This window comes from Lytechinus variegatus, chromosome 15 (genome assembly GCF_018143015.1).
Source record: "Lytechinus variegatus isolate NC3 chromosome 15, Lvar_3.0, whole genome shotgun sequence".
NCBI lineage: Eukaryota > Metazoa > Echinodermata > Echinoidea > Temnopleuroida > Toxopneustidae > Lytechinus > Lytechinus variegatus.
In genome coordinates this window covers 8,371,565-8,393,921 of record NC_054754.1, presented here as the reverse complement: position 1 = coordinate 8,393,921, position 22,357 = coordinate 8,371,565, and the positions used below count along the sequence as shown (strand labels likewise).

Genomic DNA, 22,357 nt, shown 5'->3' with positions numbered 1-22,357 from the left:
ATGAGATCCAGGATCTTGTCATCTCATCATCTCTTCTAAAAGATGTCGACATGATGAGATCTGGGATCTCGTCATCTTATCTTTTGCTATCAAGATGTCGACTTCCCGAGATAATTATCTCAACATCTCGGTGGCACTTTTAAGCTTCCATACAATAGAGATATCATAATATACTAAATTCACCCTGTGCAATGTCAGAAGGAGAAAATAATAGAGAGATATAAAAAGTGGATAGATAGAAAATACTGTATACATAAATGCAAATTACAGACATCTCTGTGGAATCTTATTTCATTGTGGGAGAATAGTATCTGTATCATATTAAGGTCAATATTTTATCTAATTATTCTCCAAAGCTCGTTACCGTAATGACACACAGCAAGCAGAGAGCTTTTATTGCCATGCGGCCAGTCTTGTGCCGTCTAACGGTCAGCCATACAACCAGCTGGCCATTGTCTCGGCAACCAAAGGTGACCAACTATCAATGGCCTTTTACTACATTCGGAGCATAGCGGTCAAGCATCCCTTCCCAGCAGCTGCCACCAATCTTCAGACCACCTATGCAAAGCTGGTTGACCGGTCAGTATCTTGAATTTATTTTGGTCACTACTATTAAACACAAACCATGTTAGTTGACATTGAAGTGCCAAATCGGCAGTTTCATAAAATATTCAAGAATCTTGGTGTGTCCCACACATATTTTCTTTTTAATTTATTTCAGGCAGGACCTACTAGAGCATTGATAACAAAAAGAGCATTACACCTTCCTTTTTAACTAGGAAATTACTCTAGAGATTACTTTATTAGAGCTGCACAATATAATTGATATAACACTTCACTAGTATTTAAAAATAAATTTGGTTTTGATGTGTTTCAGACAACAAACCTTCCCTTCTATAAATGACAGACAGGAAAGTTTAAAATGCAGACATTAAATGGTATAATCTCAATTTCCATTCATATCGCAACTCTCCATGATCCAAGAGTAAGGGTCGTTAAAAACAAAGTGTCATCCCAAACCTTCTCTTCCCCATCCATTTTGTGTGTATTTGATATTTTTTTCAGACATGTATCATATAAGCCTCAGTCAAACAAAAGTAGCATGTAAACATTGTGAATAGTACTGAATGGTATGCCATGGGAACTAGAATTCAGGAGCTCTATGCTGTTGATGCTGACTCATATACTTCTCTAAATTTTATTTTTTGAGGTATGTGATCTTATTTGTCATCTAACTTTTAACCTTTGACCTCTGTGTTACAGGGATGAGGTGAAGATCTTCAAGATGCGTGAGGTGGAACTCATTCACTATTTCATCAAGTTTCATGCCATCATGTATTTGGCTACATGTGAACAAGGTAAATTTATAGGTATGATGATGATTGTGGTTGTGGTGGTGGTGTTGATGATGATGGTGATGGTGATGATGATGATGATGATGGTGATGGCGATGATGGTGATGATGATGATGATGGTGATGATGGCGATGATGATGGTGATGATGATGATGATGATGAGGATGATGAAGATGATGAGGATGAGGATGATGAGGATGATGAGGATGATGATGAGGATGATGATGATGATGATGATGGTGATGATGATGATGATGATGATGAGGATGATGAGGATGATGGTGATGGTGATGATGATGATGATGATGATGATGGTGATGATGATGATGATGATGATGGTGATGATGATGATGATGATGGTGATGATGATGATGATGATGAGGATGATGGTGATGATGAAGATGATGGTGATGATGATGATGATGATGATGATGATGGTGATGATGATGATGGTGATGATGATGATGATGGTGATGATGATGATGATGATGATGAAGATGATGGTGATGATGAAGATGATGGTGATGATGATGATGATGATGATGGTGATGATGATGATGGTGATGATGATGATGATGATGGTGATAATGATGATGATGATGATGGTGATGATGATGATGATGAGGATGATGGTGATGATGATGATGGTGATGATGATGGTGATGATGATGATGAGGATGATGAAGATGATAGTGATGATGATAGTGATGGTAATGATGATGATGATGATGTTGGTGAATTCTCTCTGGAAATATTATATTCCCAGGTGCGCATTGGAGAGAGAGTTTGGACAATTGTCACATTTAGATGTATTGCTTATGTTTTGCTCTGACTTTGGCTTTGTAATCATAGTGTCATAATGTCCAAATCCTGTCACAATGTAGCGTCCTGTGGCAATGTGTAAAGCCACACTTTACCACTCTACTCCCAGGTGCTGAATGGGTACTTGGTGGGATGCAAAAGCTTATGAAGTATACCTAGCAATTGAGTTTGAAAATTCTTGTTGGAATGCTCCCCAGAGAGTGGAGAAAATGCATTCATTATGTACAGGCAAGCCACAATCTGATGGCCGGGTAATAATAATGTATATAGTGCTTAACGACATTGTTCTGAGATGTAAAATTCCCTCCTGTCATGTGCTTTTGCAGATCTCCAAGTAGCAAGCTCCATCAAGGACAAGCTAGAGGAGAACTTCCGAAGCCACTTGTCACAGGAGATCCTGACCAGTCGCCAGCTGACACAGATGGCAGCCATCAATCTGTTTGCCCTGCATAGCATTCGTCAGCACGCAAACAACGGAGAGCGTGGATCCAAATCGGTTGCTACAGATCTTGGAGGGTTGGTCGGAGCACAGGACCTGGGACCTTATGCAGCGAACAACCTCCAGTGTTGGACTTTGGTGATGGGATTCACATGTGAGTTGTTGTGGTCTGTCTGACTGAAATTAGAATGCATTGGATTGCAATTTGACTACTTTCTGTTAGGTGTCATCCCACTTGGTCTATTCCTACTTAATCTCCAACAAGTTCCTAAACTAGCCATTCGGTCCAATTGCCATTTAGCCCTTCAAGTCATTTATTTACCAGGTTGTCTAACTTCCACTATACCCAATTCATTTACGATCCATTTAAGGTCTTACCCCACAAAGTATCATGGTCAGATGAACTGTTTATGAACCAAATTTTTAGTTGAGATAGCAAAAAATCAAAGTGGAATTTAAACCAACAGAGCAAGGAATAATCTAGCTGCACAAATTTGAATAGCATTGTTGGTCATAAGAGAAAGTGCATGCATTATGTACAGGCAAGCCACAATCTTGATGGCCGGGTAATAATCTGTGTAGCGCTTAGACACATTGTTACAGTTACATGTTACTAAGTAATGTACGGTCTTATGTAAAAATATGCTACACAAAAGACTTCATGCATAGCAGTCTTTAAAAATGTGGAGCAAATTGCGATGCAATACCAAGAAAATTATCCCCTGCAGAGCATAAGACTATTTGAATTACACTATGTTGGTAATAAACCAAGTGTAGTGTAGACTAAATGGCAATTAGACCAAATTAATAGTAGACCAAATGGGTTTAGCCCATTTAGTATTGGAGTCTCTGAGAAGTAGACCAACTGGTTGTTGACCAAGTGAATATAAACCATTTCTCATTGTCTTAATACCCACAGTCAATTTGCTTCAGATGATGCTTCATTATGCTCCTCAGAAAGGAGGGGAATCCCCGGTAGATGGTTGGCCAGGTCTACCCGCTGTGCGGCTTCTCCTGGGATGGATCTACTTGCAGCCAGCAATCTTTGATGACCCAGTACTCTCAAACAAGACTGGGTAAGAATCACACCCCCAAGTTTTGTGGTCAGTTGGATCATGCCACTTGTTGACTTTATTCAAAATTTCATTTCATTTGTTTTTGATGAGCACATGAGCAATACACATGCTTTTGCGCCTCTCCAAGTGTATCTGTGTATTTGAATTTTTAATCTATTAATGTACAGTAAAAGAAAAATCCTGAAAACTTTAAGATGAGATGTAATTCATTCAACTATCAAGCAAGCAACAGATAATCAAGGTTCACTGCACGCCCTGCCTCAGCATGCCCAGTGGGTATGGTGGGTGTGTGCACAAGTGATCGCTTCCAACACATGGACACTCTGCCGTCCAGACGATTTTGCCATTAAACTATTGCAATATGAGTATTCTTTTGTGGATAACTTTGAATATGAATGCCCCCTTCATCTGGCCAAAATTAAAGTAATTTCCACCCAACATTACAAGTTTGTTAGTAATTATGATGACAAAAGTAGCTGGAAGGGTGATTGAGATTTAGAATCCTTTGCATGGATACCAACTGCCAGCTAAAACACATGCAGCACCAATCTACAGTGCAAGAGACCATAATTATTCTTATCTTTGTATTATTAGGGTATGGAGCAAGCTTGGTCGTGTGCTGACGTCCCTTCAAGTAGATGCTTCACCTCAGGGCGATGACTCCACCAGCTCTCTCCCGCTCCCTGAGGATAACCTCCTTGATGGCTTCACACCTCTCCAAGAGTTTCAAAGGTAAGACGTCCCAATCGTGTTTTTCTGATTTTAGAAAAGTTGATGTTGCTTACAAGTAAGGGTGTTGGTTCTTTTTACTCTGATAATTTTTTTATGAGACTAAAAATCAATTGCTTCCCCAACCTGTGCCAGCAAATGATTTTCCATCAGGCACCAGTGCAATCATAAGGAATATGTAAGGAAATGACAGTGTTGAAAGATTTTGAGAGAAGTCTGAAATTGATTTACATTTGTGAGTCTGAAATTTGTTTTGAATCTAGACAACTAGAAAGTGATAGAATTGTCAAATGATATATTGCCTAAAGCCTAGCTCACACCTTTGCGTTTGAAAAGCTGCGTAGTGCAGTGTAAACCACAAACAGCAATACGAAGCCTTCTGCCCATGAGCTTGCATGCATGCAGTTAAGTGAGGTAATCTGAGGTAAATCAAGCACTAACAGTGTGTTAATTTTAATGGCAAGCATGTTTCTTTGGTCTCAGGAGCTCTGATTTATTTTTTGAATTATTTTGGGGTATTTTTCAGGGATCTAGACTTTGGTCAGAACAAGAGGCAAGGTTGGAATAGGAATGCAATCAATCAAGAGAGAAGTCAGAGATTAAGCAGTCAGGGAAAATGGCTTGCTCATCATCAACCAAGGTAGGTCACACTTATAGGCCTTGTATCACCGAGACTTACAATCAATTACAAAATAGAAATGACCAATCAAATGTATTGTTGCATGCATAATTAGTGCCTGACCTTTAAATTTTTCAGGAGCCAGCCAGGCTCATCAAGCTTTTTTTAGGGAGCTCGTATGGGTTTCAGGGAGCCAAAGTTTATCACATTTTTTTTTAGAAAAATTAAAATATGCCATCATAGTATTCATTTCTTGTAATCATCAGCTCCTTGTGTATTAAAGTGTAAATGTGACTATGAGGATTAATTGTACTAAAAAATTAATCGTACCACTATTGAAGCACCTTGGCTGCAGTAACAGATCAGAATGAGATACAGTCACTCTTCCTTGCTCTATCTGTTTCGATATGTATTTAGAGTGGAAAGTAACAATTGACAAAAACAACTTTGACAAAGATGTTTAGCAACTTTCAGAATCTTCCCAAAATATGATATTTTTTCCTTTACTCAATCCTTTTCAATACATTTTTCAATTTCCACCCAAATGGACTTTCATCTCAACCTTTTTCAAAATAATAATTCTCAAATTTCAATGACTTGAATAAATGTAAAAACATTAGCAGCAAGTTCACCTCATCAAGAATTACACATTTGGAAACTTTTGGTGCAATAATAAGTCCAATCATTGTTATAAAAAAATTCTTGATCTTGATTATTCCTGCAACATGTAGACCAAAAGGTAGACATACTAGTAAGTCTCAGCAGAACAGTATTAGTCTGCTGCTGCTGCCTGTTTGAGTGCACTACTGTTCTTCGAGCTGTACTGGAATATAGATACAAGTTAAAAAGTAACGTATTGACATTACTACAGATGGTTGTCTTCTTTATAACATCTTTGTATAATAGCTCTAAATGAAGAGCTGTACACAGCTTGTAGCTCTTGGTTGTAAGTTTTGACGTTGGTCACCATTCCATTATTCTTAATAACTCGGGCACCATCAGATCCTACCCCTACTATCTTTCTGGAAATATCTTCTGTAGCAATGCCCAGTTGATCAGAGAGCAAACTCAAGATTGCATTGGTATGCACTTGGCATCAGCCAGCACAACCCCGACAACAGCAACAAACTCCAAGTTTGTTTGGCCATCTTTTGCATGACGCAAATACACGATTTCATCCATGGTAATAGAGGAATATGTTTCCCTTCATTTATAATTGAGAAGAAGTTTGTTTCTAGGATGCAATTCTTTATCTTGAGTCTTTCCACCTACGAAAAAAATTAAAACTAACCAATAATTTGTAAGCTGTTTCCTCCCTGCCTTAAAAATACAACACAGTCATTTGTTAATCAGTATTCACACCCTGACAAATTAAACCTGCCTGAGGGACCCATGAAAATATCTGAGGGATGTATTTTTTTTGTTTAAAGAAAAAAGTTTCCGGCCCCCTTTCTGGGGTCACTTATCACATGTGCCGGTGCCCCTCCAGTTGTAATGTAAGCTTAGAGGTCTACACAAAAAATAATTTCAGTATAGATTATCAATTTATTTTTGGTAAAATTATTCAATTATAGACTTAAGTCATAATATGATATTATATAATAATCATGATGAGAGACTAAAATAAAATTGGTCAGATAATAAAATTAAAATATTAAATTAATAACCAAAACACTAGACTAAATTAATAAAGATAGATCTAGGTCTATTCCTAGTATGAAATAAAATTGCATTTCCTTTCAGTATCTTGGAATCTGAAACAAGTAATTTACCCTCGCAATATAGTGGCTGAAAACTTGGGCATACTTGTCAGTTCTGTATGTTGTCCCGATGTCAATGTCTTTGGCTTCATTGAGGCTGCAGAGCCAGACAAAGTCATTGAAGGAACGGCACATTTTGGAGATGGCATGAGCATTCCTGAAGAGATGTGTCAATCGATTGATGGTGGTTTCGTTGAACTTCCTTATCATTTTGTATCCTTGATATGTTCCAGGCGAATTCCTGGCAGCCATAATGTCAAGTGCTTCCACTTGCTGAATGCTTCTTGACAGCATCTAGTGGAAGGTTTTTGCAACCTTTGAAGAACAAGTTCTGGCTTCTCCCTGCATCTGTGCCTATCTTTCTATAACCTCTCAGCACACAGTATAAAACATGACTTGTTTGTCCCCGTCATATCACAACCATTTATGTTCCTTCTCCCATTCTTTTCTGTGATGTCCGACCCTGCTACTCTGCTCATACTGTTTGTCCTTTTCTTCTTTTAGCTTCCTGTTCTGGTATACTAATGTCTATGTATCGACACATTGTAGATTCCGAGTAGTAGAGAAAATAGCAAAACGTCTGGTCAATAAACAAGATAAAGTTGTGCTGGGCCACCTGTGTAGCTCACTAGCTGTTTGTGCGGTAATATGTACAACTAGCGTGGCACAAAACGTTTGCAATGTATACATATGTCTTCAGTAGATATTAAGTGACTGGCTGTAGATCAGTGAGGCAGCACCTGCGCATGGCGCCACGTGGCTTGGATCCCCCTGCCCCTCGAAAAAAAAAAAAAAAATTAGTTCAAAAATTTACCGGTAGTATGGACCGAGAAAATGAATATATATACAGGGGCTGCGGAACGGTTTTGAAAATGGGGGGGGGGACTGACCATGCACAATATCACAATCAGATGGTAATTTTTATGTTTTTGTACATGGTTTTGGAAAAAAGTGGGGGGGGGGGCTGAAGTCCACCAAGCCCTCCCCCCCCGGTTCCGTTGCTCGTGTATATTAAAATATCCCCCTCCAAATGATTGAGCATGAACTGATTACGATGCATAGCGAATTGGTTGTTATTCCCCTTTTTCATTTAGAGTCCTTGACTCATTTTTTTGCACTATAGCCCAGTAATCAATAGTAGAATCATACATTAGTCTACAAAAATAATGAGCCAGGAAGAGGGGGCTGTGATCTAGTGATAATTGAATTATATGTGTCCAAAATATATTTGTATCTGAATACATCAAATCAAATACTTAAAAAAAGATGGGATGGAATGTCCCATTCTTTCTTAATTCCTCAAAATATGAAAAAATTTTATGATATATTTTTTGTCTTCATTTTTTTTCAGTTTGCTGAAAGTGGAAACAAGCTCTTCAAACAAGCTTGTCTTTACTAGTCCTCTTGGAGACGATGTGACATCACGAAGATCCTCCCATCATCAGCAAAGACAACAGAGGGCAGCAAAGGCAGCAGCGTCTAATGCCAAAGGTATGTAGAGATGATGATAATTGTGTGTGTGTGTGTCTGTGATTGAGTTTTACAGATTGTATAAATCAGATATGGTTGTTTACCTCTGGGGCTGACCTTTAACAATACCATCCGAAAGACGTGACCAGAACTCGAACCTCAAAAATGCGCATCAGATTGTAACTTATCGATGTGGCTTTGATTACAGGCTCATACCACAACATAGTATATTATAATATATGCTATAATAGTGCTTTAATGCAATTTTAGGCATATAGTTGCAGCAAATAGGCCTACAAATGTCACAGGAAAGTTGGTAACATCAAGGTCATTTGTTGTCACATCATTGTAGATCTTGATCGGTTTAATACTCTGTAAAATCATCTTTAAAGCTGAGATTTGTTATTAATGTCGAGCAGAACTATTTTTGTGAAGTCTTTGATAAGAGCTTGGTGAAACACTTACCAGGGTCCTGTTGCATACAAGTTACTTTGCCATCCAATGATAACTTCCATGGTAACAATGATACACAGCCAATCAGAATCAAGGATTCCATGGAAGATACAATTGGATGTCAAAGTTAACAGAATTGTAACTTTTATGAAACAGGGCCCTAAGTGTGAATGTAAATCCATTGGGTTGTAGATGATATCACCGTGTATCCTTTCTATTTTGCGCATTATTCATTCATTTTAGGCTCCGAGTCGTCATCCAGATCAGCATCGGTTGAGAAAGAGACCCCCAAGAAGATCGTCGGAATGCAGAGGAAAGATGGCAGCAGAGAGAGGGGAAGCGAAGAAAACCAGAATAAAACAATAGCTGTACAGGTAAAGCAAGATGTTTAATATGATATTCAAGTGAAAATATTGTTAAGGGAATGCATGTCACAGAGCTGCCAAGAAGTACTGGTTTTCAGTAATTATTACTGAAAAATTATAAAGAATACTGGTGGTTTTATGCAAAATACTGATTTCTAAAGTTTAAGTTTTATTTGTTGTCCTTTGGTATTTCTGTGAAATTATGGATTTCTTCACCAAAAATACTGATTTTTAGCCTTTAAAATACTGGAATGTCCTTTATCAGGTTGGCATCTCTGATGTCACAGAATTTGGATATTTAACAATGTCAGTTATTGATGAAATTATTGATGTTTAGATGAAAAATGTAGAAGAGATGGTTACTGGTTATGCAATGAAGGTGAGATAGTATTTTAGTACAGTTTTCACAAATTCAAAGTAAATCACTTTCATGTGATTTTTCGGGGGGAGGGGACCTGGTAATGATGGTGTTTAGAAGGGAATTAATTAGCTCAGATGAACTAATATAGTTATATACTTAATTGATAAGAGCCAGGGTTTATTTTTTCTTGGTCAAATTGTGATGTGAATATATTGAATGTCAACCTCTTTTATGCATTTCATATTTAGGCAATAATGTCCAGGCCAAATAGTGATGTGAATAAGCCAACAGTGACCTTCAAAGGTCAGGGTCAAGAAAGATCTAATCAAGGTAGCAATTCCAAGTCCTCCAAATCACCAAGCAGTGGCACCACCAAAGACCAGGAAGCAACCAAGCGTCATGTCCAGTGGCAGAACCCTCCCCATGCATTTGCCCAAGAGCCTGCATCCTATTACCATAAGAAACCACACCCTACCTCGCAGCCCCACCCTATGCCTCAACCCAACCATACCGCTCAGCCGCACCCAAATGCTCAACCACATCTTGGACCTGGATCTGTACAGCCAGGACAGCAGCCCCAGGGTACAGGCCCTGCCTCTGCTCCAAGACATCCTCCTCCATCTGGCCCATATCCCCAACAGGTGGGTCAGCAGCGCCTGCCACACCCCTATGGACACCCACCACCACCACCGGGTCCACCACCGCCTGGAGTTCCCCCACCTTCGATGGGGATGCCTCCTCCTCCTCCTCCTGATCAGATATATCCACCTCCACCTTTGGGACCTCCACCGTCATTCAACCCCAGCTCCCAGAATGCCCCACACAGGGCAATGCACCCTCCCCCACCCAGACAAATGGGCCCCCCTCCCATGCCCCACGTAGCTCCTCCAGGATGGCAACAGCCACACAGGGATGTCAGCAGAGATGGACAACCACCGCATCTTCCAAGAGACGGTCCACCATCACCTCATGGAGTACCTCCTCACATGCAGCCCCCTAAGGTCCAGGTATGATGTAGAATTCATATGATATGCTGATTATAACAGCACACTTTGATAACATTTACATGTACAGGTAATGCCAACAATGTTTCTGGATTATGCCATTCCTGTTATAACTTATCTTCAGTGGGTGATATGTTTCTTTGGACGCCCGGTATGTGCTTCATAAATCGTTTTGCCAGTTATAAATAACTTTCTGAACAACTGGTGACTGTTTCTTGTGGTAAATGATGTACCCCAAATTTTAATGTGCTGATTTGACTGAAAGAAAAATGGGTCACATGTTTTCCACACAGCTGTCCTTTATGAAACACCCATCTGGGGTCCGTAGCAGAAAGAGTTGCGTTTAAACGCAAGTCAAAAAAATCAATGGAAAGTCCCAAATGCGCCCTGTTGATTGTTTGAAAATCAAGTTGCGATTGATTGCAAGTATACCAGGCACTGTTTAGCAAGCCCTAGGCTTTTGTTGTGATTCCCATACACATTTTATTGTATATATCTGCTTTGCATTTTATGAATTATTAATAAATTGAATTGAATCGATTGCAACTCTTTCTGCAACGGGCCCCTGGACGAGTAAAACAAAGATCTTATAAATAGCTGTGATACTCTTATACTTACTGATTTGCAGCTCCTTTAGGAATAAATATTATGGTTATTCCCGAACTCACAGTGTATCTAGAGATGGTATTAGGAAAAAGTAGAATATCTGCGTAACCCCTTGTGTATTTGGTAGATTGATCAACTGATTTTGTTTATAACCTTGTTCTTAATCTCTCTTTAAATCATAGATTCCACCACCGATGCCCCAAGGAACTCAGATGTCTCCCAACTCTAATATGCCCCAGTCTCAGGGTCACCACCATCACCAAGGTGGTTGGCCAGCCAGACCTGGTCCAATGCCCACTGTGGGAGAGAGACAAGAAGATCATCCGCCTGGAGACACTATGTCCAACATCAGCATGTGGAATGCAGCTATGCAGGACAAACTTGGCCACACTCACATGCAGAGGAATAGACCTGACATGCAACAGTATCAGCAGCAAGGACAGCAGGGCATGGGCAGGGATACCAGTCCTATCCGTAGCCCAATTGGCAACTCCCCGCAATTTCGGCTGTCTCCTTCAGTTGAGGACTTTGTCCAAGGGCCAGTACAGGCTGGCCAACCTCCAAGAAGGATGTCCAACCCTACAGAAGTATGTATCTCAAGTTATAATTTTGTATTTTTTATATTTGAATATTTGTTTTTGGCATCCTTGTGTTCCACAATGACAGATCATTTCTTTAAATAAAAAAAAATGAAATGCACTAGAGCTGATATAATGTACATGAAAATCTCTGGATTTGATCATTAAGGAAGTTACATGTAGTTGTATTTATTTATTGCCAGATGCAGATGCAAGGATATGGCCCTAACCAAAACTTCGATCAGGGTCGGATTAACTACATGCCATCTATGGCCAACTCAAATGAACATCCAGGTCGCATGCAGTCACAGCAGAAACAGCAACAACAGCCAAGTGGAGGACCTCCTCCTCAGATCCTAGACAGCCAAGGTGCAAACCTCCTGGAACTGCTTGCAAAGATGCAACAGCAGATTGTCCCAGAGAATCCTGTCGGCAGCAATAACAGCGGAACCAAGATGCGCTATTCCCCTGAAGAGCACTCCGTTGAAGCCTTCCGTGCCAACTTGGACAACAGTCAGCAGAAGAATGTAAGGGATCCCCCTGGGTTCCGCACTGCTCCAGAAAGGTTCTATGATGATCAGCTGGCCAAGAACAACGGCAGACCTGGTGGGTCAGAATTCTATGGCATGCAGCAAGGAGAGCAGAGAGGCACGATAGGATACAACCAACTTGGTAACAGATCCCAAGGAGGGTCAGCTTTTAGGAAGGTTCAACCACAGCAGCCTGATCAGAAAGATTCTCTCTTTCCTCAGTCAGACCTGGAAGCTAAGGTTTCCAGGTCTTACGAGCCAGGAGATGCTTTTTCATTCTTCACACCGTCATCTAATCAACAAGAAAAGCAGCAGCAGCAGCAGATGTTGGGTGGGGAAAACCTCAAATTTGGACGTGATATCTTTGGGCAAGATTCTGGTCTTCAAGAACCACAATCTTTCCCATACAGGTATGCTGAATTCATTTTCATTTGTCTTTGTTTTTTGGGGGGGTGGGGGATTTTTCCTGAAATCTTCCATTTTTAAAAACAATGATAAAATGGAAATCTACTGTTCTTCTATCTTTTCTACATTTTGCCTTTGTATTTTCTCAAGAAATCTTGAATTAAAAAAAAAAAAATTTTTTACTCACATCTTTTGTTTGTTTTTTTCTGATAATTTTTGCAAGTAATCCCCCAAGCTTTCCTTAGTTTAAATGTTTTCTAAATAATGATAAAACAGAATTGGGGATCTAGGGCTACATTTGCTTATTTTTTTTTTCCAAAATATTTTCTTGTAATGTTTATATTGTAAATATTTACTTGGGTCAAAATGATCTCATGGTATGTATGTATTTCTTCTCTTTTATGGTATTAGGAGATCGTCAGGGGGACTGTATGAGAACTCTGCCCCTGGCTTTACATCCTCCCAGCCCCCTACCTCCAGCTCTGATACCACCTGGAGAATGGAGAACAGAGAAGAAAGCAACCAGCATCTCCGGGGAATCTTCCCGGGACCTCAGGCAGGAGGAGGAAGCTCCGGGGGTGGTGGAGCCGGGAGCAATGCTGTTAGGAGGGGGTCGGAGGAGACGACATCTACTGGTTACAACGCTCGGTGGACTGGAGACAGCAGGGAACAGATGGTGACTGAGGGAACAAGACGGCCTTCCCAGGATGCATTGTTTAATCAGGTAATCATACATGTTTGTAATAATTCTGATTGGTATTATTATTATGATGATGATGGCGACGATGATAAAAAGAATGATAATAACAATTATTGTCATCGTTTGTCATCATCATAAATTGTTATAATTTTATGAGAAGTAGTAGTATTATCATTATTGCTATTGTATTTAGCAAATAAGGACAGCTATAGAACTAATCATAAATGTAATGATTAATAATACTTTTCTATTAGAAGTAAACCATTGGAATGCGAGGGGCAGAAAATGATAAGTGAATGATTGGTTCTCCTTTTGAAAGAAACCAATGAAAATCTTGAAAAAATTGATTGACCTCATCTATTGCTTGATTGACATTGTTCCCCCCCCCCAAAAAAAAAGATCAACCAACACATGAATAATGACACTTTGATATATTAGCCCACTCAGAAGCATCCAAAAAACATTGATCAATGATTTATTGAATTTGTTTATTATACTTAGATGAATTCAGGTGGGAGTGGACAGAGTTTATTCCAACAAGAACCATTTATTGAACGAGAATCATCCTCATCATCCTATTCCACTCCGCAACATCACCAGTCTGCTGCATCCAAGAACAGGTAATTACATTCATATTAAAAAAGCAAATGGGTATGGATGCGAAGGTACAAATTATACAACTCCCAAGAATGTTCTGTAATTTGATTGGTCCAAATCGGATCCCATGATATTCAGCGAATTGCACTATTGCATCCGAAACGCACTATCCTGCACTCTGACGTCATACCAAAAGTACTATCCTGCACTCTGACGTCATACCAAAAGTACTATCCTGCACTCTGACGCCAGAGTGCAACATTTAGCTAGAATTTAGATCAAAATAGCATTCAGGGCAACTCAGTAACATGGGGGAGGAGGGGAGTTGCATAAAACAAACAATGCACGCATTCTTGTGCATAGAGGACATAAATAATGAACTCTGTGCTTGACTCGCCAAATGGATATACCGCGCTCTGTCCTGTGGACCTCGATGCGGTATATCCATTGGCTCTTCTTGCACATCGTTCATTATTTGGCCCTGCATGCATGCGCTTACGTGCATTATTTGAATATGACAATCACTTTTTCACTTAATGCCAAAACCTGTACCAACTGTTACAAGAATAGAAAATTAGGAATATTCACTATTTGTGTAGCTCTGGGGTTTGCTTAATTTATATGAATCCTTTGAATAATTGATTTTTCATGTGGTATTCCATGAAAATAATCACACTTATTAGAAATGACCAGCAGTCAACTAGAAATGAAGGTATCTTATAAATTTGGTTGACATTTGGGAGGATGCTTCAAATAAAAAAGAATACCTGTGATAATCTGATGACTTCTTCCTACATGTACTTTGGATGTTCATGTATGTGCTACCATCAGCTGGAATGATTGTGGGTACAAATATTTAGGATTTTCTCTCTGATATAATACAAACATTTGAATATGGCTTGATAGCTGTACAAATATAGGTAATGCTTTCACTACCCCTTCACGTAGAGCTTACACTTGACCTTGGGGCTGATTTCCATTATTGATTGCATTAAAAGGTAAAAGAATGTAGTTGTAGACGACAATTATTATATGAGAATGTCTTTTAAATCAAGTTGTCACCATATTATCATAGATCGGGAACATTAATGTATATTAATGTTGTGGAGCGTTGTGGCCAAGTGGATTAGTCTCCGGACTTTGAAACAGGGGGTTGTGGGTTCGATCCCAGCCATGGCGTAATTTCCTTCAGCAAGAAATTTATCCACATTGTGCTGCACTCAACCCAGGTGAGGTGAATGGCAGGAATTTATTCCTTGAAATGCGTGTGCGCTGTAATCATAATAATTACGGCAGCCAAGCTACAGCTGGGGTAATAATATCCAAGTCCTTTGGAAGCGCATAGAGACATTATTCATAATTGTGATATGCGCTATACAAGAACTGTCCATTATTATTATTATTAAAACGTGAAATCATGAAATCATAGCTCAAAATTGATAATTGTGATGATCACTAACACAGAAAAGTATATGTGGGAGAGTGTATTAACATTGCTTGGAAAAATACTCGACATTTGATGGAATTCCATGATTCTTTTGCTCATAACTCAGCTATTACACATTTTCTTCCAGAGCCATTTGGCACATACATGTATTTTTTATTTATGTATACAAACACTTTTGTTTGAATTTTATTGGATTTATCTTTGTGTATAACCAATTGTAGAAATCAGCCTCATAATAAATGTTACATGGCCTAGTGTCCATTTAATAGCAGGCTCTTCGTTTATAGTTTGATAAACCTGATATATAGAAAAAATGTTATTCTCTTGTTATTTACATATATTCTATTGATTACAGCTACTTCTCTGGGAGTGCCTTGAAAGGGAAGCAGCCCGATGAAGAGAATGTCTTCTCTAGCAGTGGTAATAGCTATTCTCTCTTTAGCTCGCCCTCCCCTTGGTCATCTAGGCAGGAAGAAGGTGAGTTAACCGACTTTAGTCTGATCAAATCTATTACATTATTACCAAGACAGACCATTTGTTGGTTTGGATTAAGTTTTGTTGATGTGACTGCATAGATAGGGAGAGGTTACCATTTTGGTAAAAAGTTGTTTCTTAGCATAAAATTTATTCATATTTAACATGATCTAGCTACATTTTCATATGAAGTATAGGGGCAATTCCATAAAATAATCAAACTTTTGGACGTCCGACCCACATTTTTCTCAAGTCTTACTTCACATCATACACTGACCAAGTCATGGTCCTATGAGAACATTACAGACTGTCAAAAGAACAAGAAATCAGAAACAGAAAATTTCATGCAGGTCCCACATATAGGGGGTCGGACGTACATATTTTATGGAATTGCCCATAGGCATTTTCAGGGCAGCTTGGTCATTGAGAATGTCTGCTGGGTATGTTTGATTCACTCATTATATTTTGTAAGGATGTTTTAATTTATTTTCGCTTATATAGAAGGGCTATGTTTATAGTCAGATACAGTCAATATTTCGAAAGGAATCTTATCTCTTCAACACACCAACCAACAGCTAGCTAACATACAGAGTACTTGTGGTTATTATTGTACTTGTACTTTTAAAAAATAAAAATCTACTTATACCTATACCTACACGCACATTTATTATCTTTCAATGTCATTATAGAAAGTGGGGAATTCAATCAGGATACTTCTAAATTATTGTATTTAAACATGTTGGCCCGTATTCTGATAGCAGGTTTAACTTAAACTCAGTTGTGGTTTAAGTATGGATAGCCAATTGTTACATAAATCACTAACAATAGAGATATCATACTTCAGCTCATTTGGCTCTCAAATCATTCATAATTATCTAGGAAGTATAAATAGATGATTGTCTTCACCATCGATGAATCAAGAAAGAGCACAGTAAACATAAGAAACATACAACTTAATAAAAATTTTGATACTTTTGGCCTTCCATACTTAAACTACAACTTTAAACCTGAGTGTAAGTTAAATCCGCTATCAGAATACAGGCCATTGTATTTATACTCATGCTTTTTACATTTCCTTGTTCCCATAGGTGATGGAGGACTGAGTAAGTCAGGCGAGGGTTTAGGAAGTACCCTGGGCCTAAAGTGGAGAGAACCTCAGCTCTCCAGCTCACCAACTAGCAGCCTGTTACCAGAGAGAATACAGGTATTTTCAGAACAAATCTATTTATTCCTTAATCTCACTGTGTATTGTATCGTCTTGGATTTGGGTAATATATAATTGATTGTTAAGATTGGAGCATTGTGGTCCAGTGGATTAGTCTCCGGACTTTGAAACAGAGGGTCGTGGGTTCGAATCTCAGCCATGGCGTAATTTCCTTCAGCAAGAAATTGATCCACATTGTGCTGCACTCAACCCAGGTGAGGTGAATGGTTACCTGGCAGGAATTCATTCCTTGAAATGCGTGTGCGCTGTAATCTTAGTAATTACTGCTGCCAAGCTACAGCTGGGGTAATGATATCCACGTCCTTTGGAAGCGCATAGAGACATTATTCATAATTGTGATATGCGCTATACAAGAACCGTGGTGTAGCGGTTCTGACTCTCGCCTTGTAATCAGAGGGTCGTGTGTTCGAATCCCACCATGGCCTAGCGTCCTTTGGCAAGGCGTTAATCCACATTTTGCCACTCTCCACCCAGGTGTTAAATGGATACCCGGTAGGATGTGAAAGCCTATATGTAGTATGCTTAGCAATTGAGTCTTGGAACTCTTGTTGGAATGCTCCCCAGGGAGTGGAGAAGGTGCATACATTGTATGCGGGCATGCAAGGATCCGATGACCGGGGTGTCTAAAGCGCTTAGAGACGTTGTTCCGATGTATTAAGCGCTATATAAATGCGGAATATTATTATTATGTGATAACCTATATGTGACCCGACGCCCCTAAACAAGCAATGAGTCGACCAAAATGAATATTGAGATTTTTATTGATCTTGAAAATTCATTTCCTAAGCTTTAAAACGATATATAATATGTTAAAATTGACCAACAGTAACCAATACAAGTACTTGATTGCATGCAGAGGAAATTCAGCAAGAGCTTATAAAATAATGAGAAAACAAGGTTTGCAGTTTGGGCTTCACGCAAGCACGAGATGTGCATACAGTGTAATCTCAGTGAAACTTCCAAGCAGTCCGAAAAAGTAGTGTCTAAGAAACCCTTGTATCTTTTCTTTTATTCAACTTCACAACTTCAAATTTTCGCTGTACGAAGAAGAAGAATTGTTTTTCAGATAAGCTATTTGTGTAAATTACTATTTTGGCTACTCACAGAGATCCTTGCCTGGGGCCGTATACTGAAAATTGTCTTAAAGAGAAATATGCTTGTATCTTTAGAGTTACAATAAAATCTGTATTCTGAAAATTATTGTATCTTTTCTTGTAAATTTTCTTGTAACTTTCACTGAGCGCGTATGATGTCAGAGCTATAATGATGCGTAAGTGAAAATCGGTGCCTAAATATCTATGTGTGCAAGATAACATATCGAGATAAAAGGTTCTGAAAATTCTCTTATCTTTGCGTTCTGTTAACTTGCAAAATTACAAGAGGTAGGGGGCTATTGTAACTTAATGTTGCATGCAATATTTCTCGATCAAATATAATAATTTCTTGCTGCATCCCACAAGAACATCATGTTTTACTGCAGGAGACATTCTGAAGACATTTCAGAGACGGATTGGTAGACTTTTCAGCAATCAAAATTGGTAATCGAGATGATTTTCAATTCAATTCAATTCTTTTTATTTCATTTCCATTCAAAACATAATACAAAGTAATATAAAACAATACAAATCAAGTACAATTTTACAGAAGGGCATTCTTACTTCGTAAAAAAAACCAACAGTATAATATAGAGCATAAATGGAAATGAGGGGGTTGATGAATCTTTTCAAAGAAAATATGACTCTGAGATCGGCCACATGTATTTTTAGCACAGTGGTGCACATGCATAAGCGTCAGGGAGCGCAAGGGAAATATCCCTCATGTCAACATTGTGCTTATAATAATATTCAGAAGAGACACCTCTATTGGTTGGCCTAAGCATATAACAACTTTGATGATTGGTTGATGACAGAATATTGGGCGTGTCAGAGATAAAATAGGGGACGTCCTTACACAGATAAGACAATTTTCGGAATACCGATTTGAGACAATTTTAGCAAACTGTTATCTTGCTGAGTTACAAGAAAAGTTAAGACAATTTTTAGAATACGACCCCTGGTGACTTATTAGTGGTTTGGGGTGGTCGGTCACATAGTGTTTGCTTGAATTTACCTGATTTCTGTCCTGAGGAGTTACATGAATCCATTTTATAGATTTTGCGATTATGACGTTGATGCTTTGAGTTGCATCCAAACTGAAGGCAAACATGAAGAATACTAAGCAATTGGGGCCATTAAAAATTATCCTGAATCTTGTAAGATTTCAGGTAGTTAAGGCTCTGTTACATTGTTCCGTGCAAGCCTAGGGAATGAGTTTCAGGCAATCCCCCGCAACAAAGTTATGAGCTTGTTAAAAACTTCTCTGCATGCAAATGAGGCTTGCATGCGACATGGTAGTCGAATTGTGTTAATCTATTGTGTAAAATGATATTCATATCTTGCTCAATATAGGCTGATATAGAGCTTAAAATATCAAGTTTTAAAGTCAATATACCAAATATATTTCAGCTCGGATATCGAGCTTTCATTATTTTTTCATTTACAAATTGATTTTTTCAAGAGCTCTGTAAATTGTCCGTTGTATGGTCTAAATATCAATATTTTCAGCTCACACTGCACGGTCGCATTATTTGATTTGCCAAGTTCCTATTGTTTTGTATAATAGCCCTAATTCTTTATAAATTATATTATTTTTTTTTTTACAGAGTATCTGGTCCAGCCCTTTGCGATCAGAGCAATCACCCCTGGAGAAGATCCTTGGCCACACTGTGAGCCTTGAACAACAGAAACCCGATACGTGAAGGAAAGCGGCAGCGTGTCAACCTAAACTCCTGTGGACTCCCATCGGTGGCTCCACGGGCGGCTAGGAGAGAAGAATCCTAAAATCTATCCAGCAACTTAAAACATCAAGATCATCATCACGAAACTACAGTAACAATGAGCACAAGAGGCTCGTATAACACGTAGAGAAGAGGAGAAAGAGAAGGACAGAGAAGGAGAGAAGAGCAGATCCGGTTATATCCTTTCTCTCTTCATCATTAATATCAATACGGTATCGTCTTCATGGCTCTATTTACAAATGAAAAACGTTATTGAATCATTAAGTAAGGTTGTTTAAACCTTTTTTTGTTGACATCTCAAGGACTTTGAAAAGTGTAAGCGTTCAGACGAAATGTCACGTAGAGTTGTTTTGTTACCGACGTTGATAGACCTTAAGTAAGAGGTTCTGAGGTGTACGTATCTATGAAAATGACATCATTTGCACTATTTTTCATGAGTTCTGTAGGCCTAATAAGAGTGACTAGGATGTGTAGTTATGCAATGAGGTTTTATTTCATTCTTTGGAAAATCTTGTGCCGTGAGCATACGAGTGGAGCTCTATGATGTGTGTATAGCAGGCACTGAAGGCTGTGAACCTGTAGAGGGTGCTACAACTGAAGTATTTCTGATCTGGATTTTGTTTTTTCTATGATGAGATAGAGAGAGAGATTGACAGAGAGAGAGAGAGAGATAGAGGAAGGTCGGAGATGGGTGAAATTAGACTAAGCAAGAAATACCATAGGCTAGTAATCAATCGGCACAAGAGTAGTGCATTCTATTTGTAAACATGTTTATGTGTTTGATTTTTCTGTTTTTAGATACTGTAGTTTTAATCTGTTTATTTGATATATCTTGAAAAATAAAATATCTAGCTTAAAGTATCAACGAAGAACGGGAGAGTTGTAGCGCAGGCCCTTGAGGTGGATGGAGATAGCTGCAAATTCTAATAGGTTATATGATGTGTACATAAAGCCCGGCATCTGATTCAATTCTTGTCTGCTGCAGCTGACAGTGAAATCCATTCATTGATAATTTCTGTAATTCAGTTAGGTTTTGTAAAGGAAACATTGGCTGCAATATGGAATGGAGTTATATGAATTGATCAGCGTATGAAGCAGTAGAAACGTTTCTTTCTAAGATTGCAATTCACATGTTGTGTGATTCACGACATGTGTAGTATAATATGGAAAGTAAACAAACAAGTAGAAAAGAGAGAGAGAGAGAGAAAGGAAGTCGAGGATTAGAATATTTCTAACAAACAAGATATATATCTGTATTATTTTGTTGATAAAGTCTGCAATAGGAGTGGCTTCAAAATGTTCTTATAGAATGAAAATTACCTTTTATTATGTTAAATTACATTGAACAATTATTAACCTTTAATTCCATAATACAATATAATTTATTTGCTTAATTCATCTGAACAGAAAATTTACTTTGTTATATGCAATGATTTAGAATAAGTTGATTTTCTTACGTAGTCTAATACCCCACACATATCATCCATGTTTACCATTATTGTTGACTTGTTGTACATATAATGAAATCCTCAGTTTTCTGTGATACATAAAATGGACTATCAAGTCGAGAAGAACAGGGGATACACAGAATTTCAAGGAAAACACAATTTTTCACCAAAAAATGATTAAAAATTAAAACAGTTGAAATCATGACACTGTATCCATACCTAATAAGACAAAGCCCAAAGTAATCCAATGCCTTTGAAGGCCATGACAGTGGATGCTCTAATGACTGGCCACAGTCATCACCTCATTCATAGCCTTGGAGATATTTATGCCATTCTTTCCTGTTTGTGTTGTAATATGGAAATGTCCTTCTCAGTAGAGCATATGCCCACCTCACATGTTCGCGGTATTCTGCATGCATTCGCCAAGATTTTTCTGCATGCTGGAGAGTGTCTATGTCATGGATCCTAACGGTTTATTTAAGACTATCCTAACGGTTTATTTAAGACTATTGATTTCTTTTTGAATTACTTTATCCTATGTTTTGTAAATGTTAACTGGAGAAGACGTGATTTGATGTTTAGAACAATGAAGAATCCACAATTTGCATTTATAAAACAGGAAACTTGGGATTTATACATATACATAGGGAATAACCTGAATGTAAAGTTTAACATGGTACAAAGTGCACAGAGATGTTTTTAAATCAGCCGATAGTTACTGTCCATTGCCTAATTCCATTGTCGTGCTGTATTCTCCCAATACACCATAGTTTGCAAATTTGAAAAACAGCTTATTCAAAGAGCTCTTATCAAGGCGTGTTTTTTTTAAAGCCAAAGACGTTACGTTTAACTCAAGTGACCTATTTTATTGTAAGGTTTCTCTAAAACTATGTTCATGTCTGTAATGATGCATGTAATCCGTATCTTTTCACTTTGATGTGTTTATTTCTCCTTGCATGTATATGCTTTTAATTATTTTGCCCGTTTGTAAGGTTTCAAGACTTTTTAAATAGAGAGTATCGTTTTATATTTCTTTTTCCTTCAGATTGTGGCAGGTC

At 38.4% G+C, this 22,357-nt stretch overlaps 1 protein-coding gene across 1 annotated transcript in view; it reads left to right on the top strand.

Moving 5' to 3' along the window:
* The window catches only part of LOC121429320 (protein SMG7-like), a 31,663-nt gene extending 11,086 nt beyond the window's left edge, over positions 1–20,577 (top strand). Inside the window, exons 6-21 of the mRNA XM_041626329.1 lie at positions 357–579; positions 1,264–1,358; positions 2,504–2,770; positions 3,536–3,692; positions 4,287–4,424; positions 4,948–5,061; positions 8,152–8,291; positions 8,967–9,097; positions 9,698–10,456; positions 11,242–11,646; positions 11,841–12,577; positions 12,984–13,296; positions 13,774–13,892; positions 15,672–15,793; positions 16,879–16,994; positions 19,717–20,577. Coding sequence (XP_041482263.1) covers positions 357–579; positions 1,264–1,358; positions 2,504–2,770; positions 3,536–3,692; positions 4,287–4,424; positions 4,948–5,061; positions 8,152–8,291; positions 8,967–9,097; positions 9,698–10,456; positions 11,242–11,646; positions 11,841–12,577; positions 12,984–13,296; positions 13,774–13,892; positions 15,672–15,793; positions 16,879–16,994; positions 19,717–19,812 — 3,932 coding nt within the window. The 3' untranslated portion in view covers positions 19,813–20,577. The remainder of the gene's footprint in view (positions 1–356; positions 580–1,263; positions 1,359–2,503; positions 2,771–3,535; positions 3,693–4,286; positions 4,425–4,947; positions 5,062–8,151; positions 8,292–8,966; positions 9,098–9,697; positions 10,457–11,241; positions 11,647–11,840; positions 12,578–12,983; positions 13,297–13,773; positions 13,893–15,671; positions 15,794–16,878; positions 16,995–19,716) is intronic.
* The last annotated feature ends 1,780 nt before the right edge of the window (positions 20,578–22,357 follow it).